The sequence below is a fragment of the Apium graveolens genome, chromosome 3 (genome assembly GCF_009905375.1).
Source record: "Apium graveolens cultivar Ventura chromosome 3, ASM990537v1, whole genome shotgun sequence".
Taxonomy (NCBI): domain Eukaryota; kingdom Viridiplantae; phylum Streptophyta; class Magnoliopsida; order Apiales; family Apiaceae; genus Apium; species Apium graveolens.
In genome coordinates, this window is record NC_133649.1 from 98,713,727 (window position 1) to 98,726,717 (window position 12,991).

Consider the following 12,991-nt stretch of genomic DNA (forward strand, 5'->3'; position numbering starts at 1 on the left):
AATTCGGTATAAAACATAACAATATTCATTTCGGGGCTAAGGCCCCATTTGTTTGGCTCTCAATATTAGTGAATGAAGTCATTTGTCTGAAAACATTTAACACATGAGTCATTCATAAATCACCTAATCATTCGTGTAGATAACTTTATCCAAATGATTCATATGATACTGTCCACACTTTTTATCAAGCTTTTATATTATTTTTTTCCTTCTTTTTTGCAAAAGACTATTTTCTCTTTCATTTTTAATATTTTTTTATTAACTATAATTATTATGACATTCATAATTATATCATTTTGCACTAACATTAAAACAAATATTATGATAAACAAGTTATTTTATTAAGTTAATAATTTTTTAATAATATTCCCATGTATCCAAATTTAATATCTAGCTACACTATATTATATTATAATCAATGAAACCTTAAAATTTTGAGAGTGGATGCTTAATTTACTTAACTACCCTTATTTAAATTTTATTTTTACTTAATTATCCTAACTTAATTAATATATAAATCAATAAATTTTTTCAAGTTAAACACATTGACCTTTTTATTTTACCCAACTAAAACACTTCTTTTTATAAAAAAATCACGAGCAGTTTTATTTAATAAAATATTATATTTATTAATAACTAACCAATTACTTTTACTAAAGTGTATTAGTACCTTTTTTAATTTATACATGTCTTTGTCTGAATTACATTTTTAATTAAAACACATTTTTTTAAAAATATTTAGTGCATCTAGCATTTTAAATACTTAGCACTTTTAACATTCAATATTATATCAATTTTAAAATCTTGTAATTTTTTCAGACTCATTTAATCACAAAGTTTAATCATTCAGAAATCATAAAAATATATATATATACCAAATGATCTTAATCAATTGATATTCAGATTTTTGATTAATTCAGATCATTCAGAAATATTAATAATTCAGATATAAATAATTCAGATTTGCCAAATGACCCCTAAAATGATATTAAACAAAAAAAAACTAAATATTATTAGTTGGATGTGGTTGACGTAACGGGCCGGAGACTAAAATAAATATTTGCTACCTCAGGGTAAAATAATATAATAAATACTATTTTATCAAACCGGGATACAACATAATACGTTGGTCGATATAATATTATCAGAATAAAATAAGATATGTTATTTACTCGGCTTAAAAAATCATATTTAACTAGAGCTAAAATAAAATTAAAAACATATTAAATGTAATTAGATGGTTGATATAACGGGCCTAAGGCTAAAAAAATAATATATATTATTAATATACGATAAAACTAAAATTAAATTTAAATTAAAGGTAATTCTTATATTATTGACCCGTGTTAAAAAAAGTTTAAAGTCTACCTAAATCGTTGTTAGGTATCATTTACGAATAAGATTATGAGATAACTAAGATCCGATCATAATAGCCGAAATATTAAAAGTTTGATTGCAGATCTGTGTGTGAAATGTTTGGGCTTATATAATTACAGGTTTTTTCAATTTATGTAATATCCAAAAATATTTTAATAAAATGAAAATAGAGATGATTCCTTAGTCAATATAATTGCGTCGAACTAGAATAAATCAATACATGCTATTCATCGGTGCTAAAAAAATTATACAATTGATTCATGATAAATCAAAACTAAAATAAGAAAATAACTATACCATCTAAAATAGAATAATATATACTTTTATCCGGGTTAACGTATTTTTTTTATTATTGATACATAACTTTTTTATCATTGATCCGGGTTTAAACAAATTAAACCAAAATAAATTTGAATACAATTAGTCAATTTATTCGGTATACCAAAGTAAAGATAATTCGTTTATTATTGATGTAAGCTAAATCTTATCTTTTAATTAAAATATAATTATCTTTTATAAACATACCTATAAATTTCAACAAAACTAAATTTTCCAATCAATGATATTTCTTTAAAAACTAAAACTTTTAGGCCAGCAGGATTTCAAACATGAAACAACCTAATAAACTCTAAATTGTATAAAATTAAAATCAACACTAAACCTTGGTAGTTTCAGCTTAATTTACTTGTACAAAATCCAGAGACATGAAAAGTAATGTAATGTCGAATTATGAAATACAGAGATCAATGGTAAATAACTACTGGAATTTGAAAACTTTGTATATAAAGAGAGAGCAGCTTGGACATGAGAAGACATGATTTCACAGTCACTCGGACTATTTTTGCATTTCTATGAATAAAGTTGTGCAAGGTCCCCTGAAAACGCCTTCCTAATTGCATCTCGTTTAATCTTGAGAGCTGCAGTGACAAAACCAGTATCAGGTGTCCAAGGTTCAGAGAGCAATTTGATCTTTGCAGGAATCTCAAACTTCTCCAGACGTGCTGCTTTACCCACCTGTGTCCAGTAAGAGTTTCAGGCTTGTAGAAACAAGAGCTTTCTAAGATTTTTTCACCTTAGTAAGAATAGAAACGTTTATTTGGACATCACTCCTCGTGTTTTTAAGTCCATAGACGGATATCGGAGCTAAGGAGAGAAAGAAAGCAAGGGCAGAAACCTATGCCGAACACAGGCTACCGAGGATGGTGACAACTTGAGATATGTAACCAAAACAGGAAGCATATACAGCTCATTCTAAAATTTAAAATCCCCCATTTCAATGCTTCACTCCATAATACTATCTTCGAAGATTATTCGAAATTAAAAAGTTATAGTAGAACGAGATTTCTCCGACCATTCCAAATTCTTTGACCATGTAAATTTTATTTCTTAATAAAAAAAAAATTAAAAACAATACAAGGACTTGTTAGGAGATCAAAAATTTGCCTACATGCTGCATTAGTTTTAAGATGATAGAGAATATAAAAATCAAATAAATAAAAACGTTATGGGGATGTTCAATGTTTGGCAAGTCATAAACGTAGTTCTAAATATTAACAATTTTAAATGAAAAGTTTCATCTAATTTGAGAAAGAGGTAATGTAACACTAACATGTCAGCCACCAAATATTGAAATCCACCCTCAAGTAGATTGTATAGCTCTATCAGAATTTAAGAATCAACCATGAAAGTGAAGAGCTTTCTTCGACCATTAGAAGGAACCTTTTCTTATAAGTTTCCATTATCAATATTTAATATCATAAATTTGTTATCTTAGTTAGAAATGGACCATCAATTTGAACAAGGAAATTCATACAACATGCTAACTTCTAGATTATATGACAAAATCATATTATTTCTTAAATAAAATAGGAACCTGACCTCAATATATGTAAGCCAACAAAATAGAGAAATATGTACCTTTACAAGTGAACCAAGTACTTCCTTGACAGCTTCTTCTTTTTGGCACAAATCCGAAAAATCTGCATATTTGATACCCTGCTTCTGTGCCCATTCCTCTAAAGCAGACTGCGAAGCCACCACTAAAGCCACACAATAACTGTAGAAAGAATCAGCATGAAGCACTATAATGTCAACGTAAGCACTTCCAACCAAAGCAGCTTCAACCTGCAAAGAAATAACTTGTCTTTAATAAAAAATATTAGTTAACACACGATGATAGCAGGGAAAAAAGCTAATAACTTACATACCTTTCCTAGAGAGACATATTCTCCATGCTGTAGTTTTACAATATCCTTCTTACGATCGATTATCTCAAGGCAACCATCAGCATGAAATCTGCCTATGTCACCTGTGTAGAACCACCTCATTCCTTTCTCGTCAACCTTTTGGAAACAATAGACATTATGGTTCATTATTTCCAAAAAGCATCATTCTCAAGTGAAAGTAAAAGTGGTCGAAGATCTTGATACCTTGTACACTTCTTTTGTCTTCTCGTCATTGTTAAAATATCCAAGAGTAACATTTGGGCCACCAACAACTATTTCCCCACGTGGCATAGGAAAATCATTTGCTGAATAACCACCCTCAGGCCAATCTATCAACTGCAATAAATTATACGTTACACAACAACATAAATCACCTATATTCTTATATAACAATCAGAAGTCGGCCATTCTTTCATTTCTATTTTTTTTATCTGGCTGCTAGACTCAACAAAAATATGTTTGATTACTGATTAGAAAAAAATACTAGGTAAGATCAGGATTCTGGTATTCAAAGACAAAGTATACGTATTATGTATGTGATAACTGATAGACTTCATGACAAAAGCACAACCCAAGTGCCATTACCACGGAGCTGAATATATCCTGTGTTATGTGTGCTTGCAGTTTACTATTTACTTGAACTTTACAAAATTAAGAGGAAAAAAACTTAAGTTCATGGAAAAACAGATGAAATTATAATCACTCTGTGGTCTTCATCATCTCATCGAAGTTGGCAATTTTAATTATAATAGAAAATACCAAAAGATACACAAGGTAAATATGTAAATATGTAATAAACGATTAAAGAAAATAATATTAGATGATTATATAAAAGAGAAGAGGATGCAATACCTTTAAAAAAGCTTAAATATTGAATAATTAAAATTTAAAAAATGAAGCTAATAAGCAGTTCAGTAATAGGACAAACGCAGTGCAGCAGCAAAGAGCCAACAAATAAAGCAAGTGACTTGGGAATATTAAGTTTACAATATACAAAATCTATGTACACACATATATACAACTGGTGTCCGGGACTATTATTGGCCCCCCAAACCCAGTGAGCCTAGTGCCTTATTGCGGCTACACAGCCTGCACCAAGTCAGGGCTGCCTGTGCACACAGTAGATAGATAACCAGTCAAGATTGCTGAATTTGCATGTAGTTGTGGATCTTCTATAAATAATGTAGAAGGATTCCCCTAGGCCCAAGTAGAGTAACCTCAAAAAGATCATGTGGCATTGCAGTTATAGGGAACGAAGTTGACAATAGAACATCAATGAAGAGTTTTAGCATACTTAAATACATATAATCTTAGAAATAAAAATAGTACATTAACTTATACTGCGAATACTTATACTAGGGAACAAACACAACATTTAATATTTAGAATTTTTGGCTAAATTATCTTCGGTAATACCTTGACGACAGAGCAAGGAATTGGAGGCCCAACTCGACCAACAGATGTATCATCATACTCGGTGAAAGTTGCTCCCGCACAAGTTTCAGTGAGACCGTAACCTTGACCTATTGGAGCACTGCAAGTAAAATAATATTAATATAAAAAAGAAAAAGAAATACAAAGAGCAACAACAGCAATCATAATTAATAGACAGAACTTTATTATTATCTCAGTTTTCTTTTTATAACAACGAATTTGAAAAGAGAAACATGGCTACTTTTATTAAAGATAACATGAGAATTTGGAATACTAACCCAATACAAATGTTAATAAATCTTTGAGTATTTCCAGAAAGAGGTGCACCACCAGACAGCAGAAAACGAACACGACTACCCAGTATTGCCCTAATTTTTCTAAATACTATGAAGTTCCAAAAAAGCCTTTCGGGACCCCATGCCCCAAACCAACTGCCATTTATAGCAGATAATCGACGAGCATATGCCAAATCAAACAGTTTCTTCGATAGACCACCTGTTGCATCAACCTGCATAGAAGCATTCACTATTTTTGTAAGTCGCCTTGTATTCATACCGCCTACACAGATATAAAAATTACAGGGAATAATTTGCATAAAATGATTAGACAAATTCAGACCTTTTTGCGCACACCATCCCTCACTCGATCAAGAATTGCTGGTACGGATGCCAAAATTGTTGGCCCCAGCATAGAAGCATCCCCCTTTGTTCCCCTCTTTATCTTGTTTGATGTATCGGTTAATGTCAAAGGGGACCCATATCCTAGTGAGGCTCCTACAGCAACAACTATGTTCTACAATATACATGCACATGATTAGCCTTTGCATGCCTTCAGTAAAAGAGGGACAACTTAATTGCCCCAGTTACCAAAACCACAAATTGCAATGCAAAATATGTACCTCAGCTGCTAGTTCAAGAATATGTGCAAGGGGTAAGTATGCTAGATAAACATCCTTATCACTGAGGCGAGGAATAATTGTCATTATCGAAGATACTGTAGCTAAGATATTGTTGTGGGTCATCATTACCCCCTGCATGAAGTGGAGGATTATTAGTATATCAGTTTTGTAATGCAAAAGTATGATAATACTATATATATATATAAAAAACTTGAAAGAGTTTTTACTAATATCCAAAATTTTATACAGTGTTATATTTCATAGTTCATACTAACATATACTCCCTCCGTCCCACCCAATTCTTTACATTGGGTTCGGGCCCGGAGTTAAGAAAAAGTGTAAATTAATGTTGAAAAGTAGAAAAAATGGGTAAAGTGGTGGGACCAAATAATATTTATGTGTAAAGTGTGTATAGTGGAGGAAAGTAGTAGATGTTGTTGATTTTTATATTATAATTTTTTTGCTACTTTTGGAAACGCCTGTAACGTAAAGAAATGAGAGGGACATCCATAAAAAGAAAGTATAAATAAATGGACGGGACAGAGGGAGTACTATAAATATAATGGGTCAAGTTCAAATTAGAACTGTATACTAAACAAAACTTAGGACCATATCTGTCATATATTTAGTATAATCAACGACTAATATTTATTATTTCTGCACATTATAGTAGTATACGATATTATTCGTTCTGAGGTTTTAATATTAAGGTGGTTATAATTGGAATCTGACTATATATGTATTAATCTGGTTGTGCATAGTTTGGTGTTATCGTGTGGTTTCATGTCATTTCGCGTGTACTTTGTGTCATTTCATTTCGTTTACATAAAATGAAAATTAATTACGTGGGTTTCGTGTAAACATGAAGAGTTACAAGTTGTGTTCATGTTGGTTAGTGAGGTACTGAGGTACATGAGATGATTTCGTGTTGTGTTTGGGTTTGGGCAAGATGTGTAAACATGCAGATACACAACAAAAGATTCAGTCAAATTTTGATCAAAAAGCCGTGCACTAACCTTTGGCAGGCCAGTACTTCCACTTGTATACATAATGACAGCAGTATCAGCTGAAGCAGGTAAATCGGCATCAACTGGATTCTCTCTGCCAAGCTGTTCTATATCTCTGAATGATGTGATTGTCCAACTATTACTTGCCTGAATCAATGAGGGATGAGATGGGATATCATCCATGCATATGACATATTTTACGGTATCAAGCTGTCCACTTATATCTAGAAGCTTCTTTAACTCTCCCTTTCCACAAATCACAGTCGTAACTTCCGTCTGAAATGTAAGGAACAATGAAAGATGGTCAAAACTAAAAGGATGATTAAATATAAAACCTATGATGACTATATATATTTGTTGCGATTTCATGATCACTATATTTTCATGTTGCTTTTTAGTAGGTACAACAATGATTAGAGGATGAATTTATTATTTTACAAGTTAAAATAATTTTGTATCAGGGAGGGATAGTGAGAATTTGATCCGATGACCTATAAAATTTTTTGGTTTGATTAATCCCAAAACAACTAAAGACTAAGAGGTTCCAAAAAGAAGAGTATAATAGCAGAGGTGATGTCTATAATTACTGATGGTAGCCAAATTTAATTTAAATGAAATTATAAGTACAGGTTTAATATTCCAAACGAACCAGAACTTAGCAGACGTGCGCAGTCAATTTTATAGAATAAACTAACTAAAGGTGCAAATAGTCCAATAACCCCCCTCTGGTCCAAGAATTACATTCCTTTCCAGGATAGATGAATTGAAGTTTGAAATTCAGGTCTACTCTTTTTCAATTTTCAGTTGGAGTACTGATTGTTTTTCTGTTTTGTCAAAAGACAAGACCATTTAAATATCGTAACTACATAAAAGTACTACCAGTTTCAACCATTCATAAATAAACGAATTTATCACATCATTTCTAGATTTAGGAGAAATAACTAATTACTTTAATTATAAAAAAGGTCACCTGTATTGAAATGCATATTACATAAACAAGTAAAGTCCAATGCCATCAACATTTACATTTAGCTCATTAAAAATAACAAAATACATGCATTCAAGTCCCTTCATCCTCTCTCCCCGACAAACACATTCACGCACAAACGAAGAGTGGAAAAAAGAACTGGAGTGCATAAATTGAAAGAGTTTGTGAAAAGACATATTTTATGTTGCTTCGGCGTTGTTGCATATATAGATCTAGATAAAGGAAAGAACATTCAACAAAAAAAATCTATGTATTATAAGCAGAAACAAGAGGTACCTCATTTAATGAGTGACACAGAGCTTCCTGCCCCAGAGATGCATATATTGTCACAACTGTGACATTGCGTCTGAAACAACCCTGTTACAAGGGAAAAACCCCTTTGTCATATAGTTAGCATATGTGGTAGTTTATAAAATATCACCAGAGATATATGGTTAAGAATGATGAAAGATATGCACTGCCTTTAATGATCTTATTTCAGAATATTTATTCAAAAGATTGAGAAGGGTACAAGAGATAAACCACTAGGAATCTAGGATCACTAACTCAGTGGAAACACAGATTACTAGAGACTTATATTATAGTCAGAAATTAAAGATATGCACCTGCAAAGCAATGAACCATTCTTCTCGTGTATCAGCAAATATAGCGACACGTTCTTCTTTTTTATGACCAAGATGTGCTATACCAGAAGCAAAATTGCAGACCATATCAAATGCTTTCCCATAGGTCAACCACTCATAATCACCCAAATGAAGCTTCTCGAATGAGCGTCCATCTCCGGAACTTTCCATTTCACTAGATATCAATCTCCGAGTTCCAAGATATCTCTTCTTGTGATACTTCTTGCATGAATGCTCAAAAAGCTCAGCAAGTGTTGAAATGCCTTCCCAAGCTGATTCCATTGGGGAAGCACAAAGCTTATTTCTAACTGCATACCCAGGTTCCCCACCAACAGCAGTAGGCTCACCTCGCTTTTTTCCATTCTTTGAATTCCGGACGAGAAGAGTAAGTACAAAGGGAACAATGACTCCAACAAGGTAAGGACCCATCTTTATTGAAATTGAAGCTGAAGCCAATTAACGAAGAAACCCTAGTAACGAAAAACATTACCCTGTTATATATACTAGTAACTGAGATCTGTTTTATTTTACGAGACATGTAAAAAACAATCCATCAAAGAATAAATACACAAAACAAAAATTTACTGCAAAAATATAAAAGCTTGCTACTAATGCAATTTACAAAACAAACACAACCAATACATAAACATTAGCTTGAAGATCAAAGTGATAAAGTTACAAACACAACGAAGAAAGACATCTGCTCAAAGTTCAAACATACATTTTTCCTATTAGACATTAAACATTAATAAAAATATAAGAAACTCGAATTCAGTGACAAATGAGTATTACCAAAAATCTCAGCTGGGGGGGGGGGACCTTGACTATATATTGCATAGGCCATGAAGCTCTACAGCTTTTAAAGCAACAAACTTAGAATTCAGAAGAGTATTCTAGGCTTCTGGTATACCAGAATCAGTGATATATTAATTAAGATGACACTTTTTTAGTAGAAAGTGCAGTACTGTTTTTATCTTCCTACAATACTTTTAACATGACTCAAAAGTTCAAATGAGTTGCACAAAATTACTTTTACTTGATACAAAACCTCTTACTTGACAATATCTCATTTTGTTAATCATCAGCTTCCACGCCCAAAATAAATAAAATTACAACATCAAAGCCCAACCAACTATCCAAAATAACAATTCTTTAATAAAATTTGGTCAGTTTAGGCACATGGAAATGCCAGAAAGCAAATTTGATAAAATTGATCAAGCACTATTAGCATATGCAACTTGAACAATACAAAATCAATTAGAAGAAAAGCATACAGAAAGTAAAAAAATAATCCAAAACCAGCAAAAACCCATGATGGAGTAAGAAATTTAAGGCAAGAAAAATCAAATCTTCATCAAAAATTAAAGTTGAAAATTATGGGAAAATTTAAACAATGCAAGGAAAAGAAACACAGGCCCAATTAAAGAAAAGAGGTAAATGCAGTACCTTTGAGAAGGGAGATTGATTGCAGAGCAGCCCAGAATATTATTAGCTGGGAAGCTCTTGTTATGAGGGGATCAAACAAGGTGGTTCAAGTATGCTGAAAATGAAGGGAATTATATATTATATATACATACAGTATGTGTTGTGTATATATTATTGTTGTTTAATAAAGTGGGGCAGAGGCTGGCGAAGAAAACAAGGACACTGGAGATTGTAGTGTCAGAAGTGAGTTTCAAACTTCAAAGTTAGCAGGCAGCAGCTGGCTTGTTTTCTGAATATTTTTTCTAAATTAACAATATTTCTTTTATACAAATTATTTGTTTGTTCCCGAATTAATTTCCTAATTTTTTTCAATAACATGACAGGACTTTTATCAATCATCTAGTTAAAAGGGATGTTAGTAGTATTTATACCGGTTACATATAAATTTTTGGAAAACGTTTTTTTAGTGAGTAATTTTTGTGATGATATTTTAAATAAGTTATATATCAACGGAGAAAGGTGACCACTTAAATTTAAATAAATATTTGAGACTTCATTTGTTTTTCTAATTTTCAGTTTATTATTGTTTACATATTTTGCCGCGATTTATATCGTTGCCATTTATATATGTTTTAGAGGTGGCCTAATTCTTAAATTAATTTGATAATTTCTTTTTAAATATGTGAATAACATTTTGATTTATAATATTTTTAGCCAAAAAAATCGTATTTTATGCTTAAAATAGGATATATTTTTTCTCGATAAGATTATTGTCAATAATAAAAAATTAATGAAAGAAAAAAACGGGAATAATTGAATAAACATAGCAGAAATGTGTGACCCGCTGATGTCAGCTGATGTCAACCGTAGAATTTGTAAAAGTTGTAAAAGCTGTGTCTGGATGCATGAGGTATAGCCGTATAGGCCTCTTTTGTGTCTTTGCTTATATCAGATGTGTACAAAAAACCGCTTAACCGCATCCAACCGTTCATAACTGAACCGTGTTTGCAGGTAATCGTAAAATATGGGTTGATTGTAGATTTAAATTTTAAAAATCGCTTATTTGCGATTTGGATGCGGTTTTAAATTCTTGAAAATCGCAAAATCGCAATCGTAACCACAACTCGCAACATATATTTATAATAAATTATATTTTCAAAAATGTAGTTGATATCATATAAATTAGTAAATATACACATTTATTAACTAATCTTAGATTAATGTTAAGACATTGTTCATAACATTCACAATCATTATAAGATATATAACCAAACAAATAAAAAATGTAATCAACATGTAATTTTTTTTATCCTTTTTTCTTTTCTCTCGCCTCCACATTTTTGTATCTTTTTAATATCCTTGCTCTACAAGGAGCATTAGTTTATATTTTATTTTTGAATGTAATTTATCACGTAACTTAAACTTTAATTTATTAATATTTCGAATTTATTTTTTTGTAAATTATTAATTATTTTAAAATAAGTGGTTGAACCACAAACCGATCCGCAATAACCGTAAATTCGCAACCGCAATTGACGTGGTTAACCGCAACCGCATTTGCGGTTGCAGATGATAATTTTCTAAAACCGCTCTTCGCGGTTTGGTTCGATTTTTACCTCAAAATCGATCTGATCCGAATCGCGTACACTCCTAGCTTATATAACCTAATTCTCGCATATAAAGTTATAAACATGTGCCGGCAAAAAAAAGTTATAAACATGTAATAACTTGTCAGTTGAATTCACAACTTATAAGCTCATAAGTTAAGTTAAATGTTAGTATCGACGTACTTTTTCTCGATTTATTTTGATTTTTTTACCTTTTTATTAATTTTAATTTTAAAATTTATGAATTGAGATAATTATATTTAAAAATAATTATTTTAGTTCATTTAACTTAAAAAATTATGACTTATAAATAAAATTATCCAAATACTTATTTATACTACATTATAATAGACGAAATATTAAAAGTTTGATAGTCGATCGATCAGTACTTACTAAAATTACTTAAATACCCTTAATAATATAATATAATATCAAAATAATTAAAATTGAAGTCGAATTTTACCTTCTCTAGATATAAACATAAAGAGCTTTACAACAGTTATCCATCTACTCCCTCCGTCCCAATTTATATGTCATGTTTGACTTTTTATGGTCAAATTGACTCAATTTTGATCGAAAATTTCATATAATATATAATTGAAAAAAATTATAAAAATTATATCATTAGAAAGTACATGTAATCTACTTTAATATGTATTCTTCGGCTTTTTTAAATAATGAAAGATTGATGTTTAATTTACGGTTAAAATTGAGTCAAATTGACTATAAAAAAACAAACATAACAGATAAATTGGGACGGAAAAAGCATATAAGAAGTGAACAAATTAATAACAGAGACAATGAAACAAACACTTTACTTATTGATATAAAATTAGTTTTTAAATAGACTAATTAGAGACACGCTGGATACTACAGAGCCGTTATATGCAACCCTTTGTACCTCTGCTCATTAGAAATTGACAGCCTCAGCTCATGTCGAGGTTCTTCTCAAAATTAAAGTATATTTGTTTTTGGGATAAAATAAAATTATCTTTATAATTATGTAATTTATTATATTCAAATAAATAATAATTCGGTAATATGTATAACAAATTATCAGAATAATGGATGCAAGTTTGAGCGAAAATAATACTAAAACCAAACAAAAAAAACCGTTCGTCGGCATAAAGATCTATCGGGGTAAAATAAAATTTTAGTTATTCATTATAATTATAAAATTTGGGAGTTAGTGCATGGTTGGAATATTCAACCGGTTAAGAGTTTATCATTCGTCGTCCTGGGTCATGGATTCGACCCTCGCTCACCCGAAAATTTCTTACAATAAATATTTATTTGTAAGGTTATAAGTCATATTTGTCATTATATAAATTTGTCGAAGATTTGAATCTTATAAACAAGTAATTCTAAATTAAATTATTCTAATTAAAAAACATGACCTATTCAATT

General features: G+C 30.7%; 1 protein-coding gene across 2 annotated transcripts; it reads right to left on the reverse strand.

Annotated features, from left to right (window-relative positions):
* Window positions 1-1,977: 1,977 nt before the first annotated feature.
* LOC141712639 (long chain acyl-CoA synthetase 9, chloroplastic-like) lies at window positions 1,978-10,207 on the reverse strand. 2 transcript variants are annotated; one of them, XM_074515649.1, is made up of 12 exons: window positions 9,999-10,207; window positions 8,535-9,022; window positions 8,206-8,286; window positions 6,951-7,217; window positions 5,935-6,066; window positions 5,655-5,828; window positions 5,315-5,544; window positions 5,019-5,136; window positions 3,807-3,938; window positions 3,585-3,719; window positions 3,295-3,501; window positions 1,978-2,391 (listed from the first exon to the last, which is right to left on the reverse strand). In XM_074515649.1, exons 2-12 carry the CDS (start codon window positions 8,979-8,981, stop codon window positions 2,227-2,229), a joined length of 2,088 nt encoding a protein of 695 aa, XP_074371750.1. In that variant the 5' UTR covers window positions 8,982-9,022; window positions 9,999-10,207; the 3' UTR covers window positions 1,978-2,226. The 2 variants fall into 2 exon arrangements, with proteins under 2 accessions (XP_074371750.1, XP_074371751.1); XM_074515650.1 differs by having other exon boundaries at window positions 8,535-9,043.
* Window positions 10,208-12,991: the final 2,784 nt, after the last annotated feature.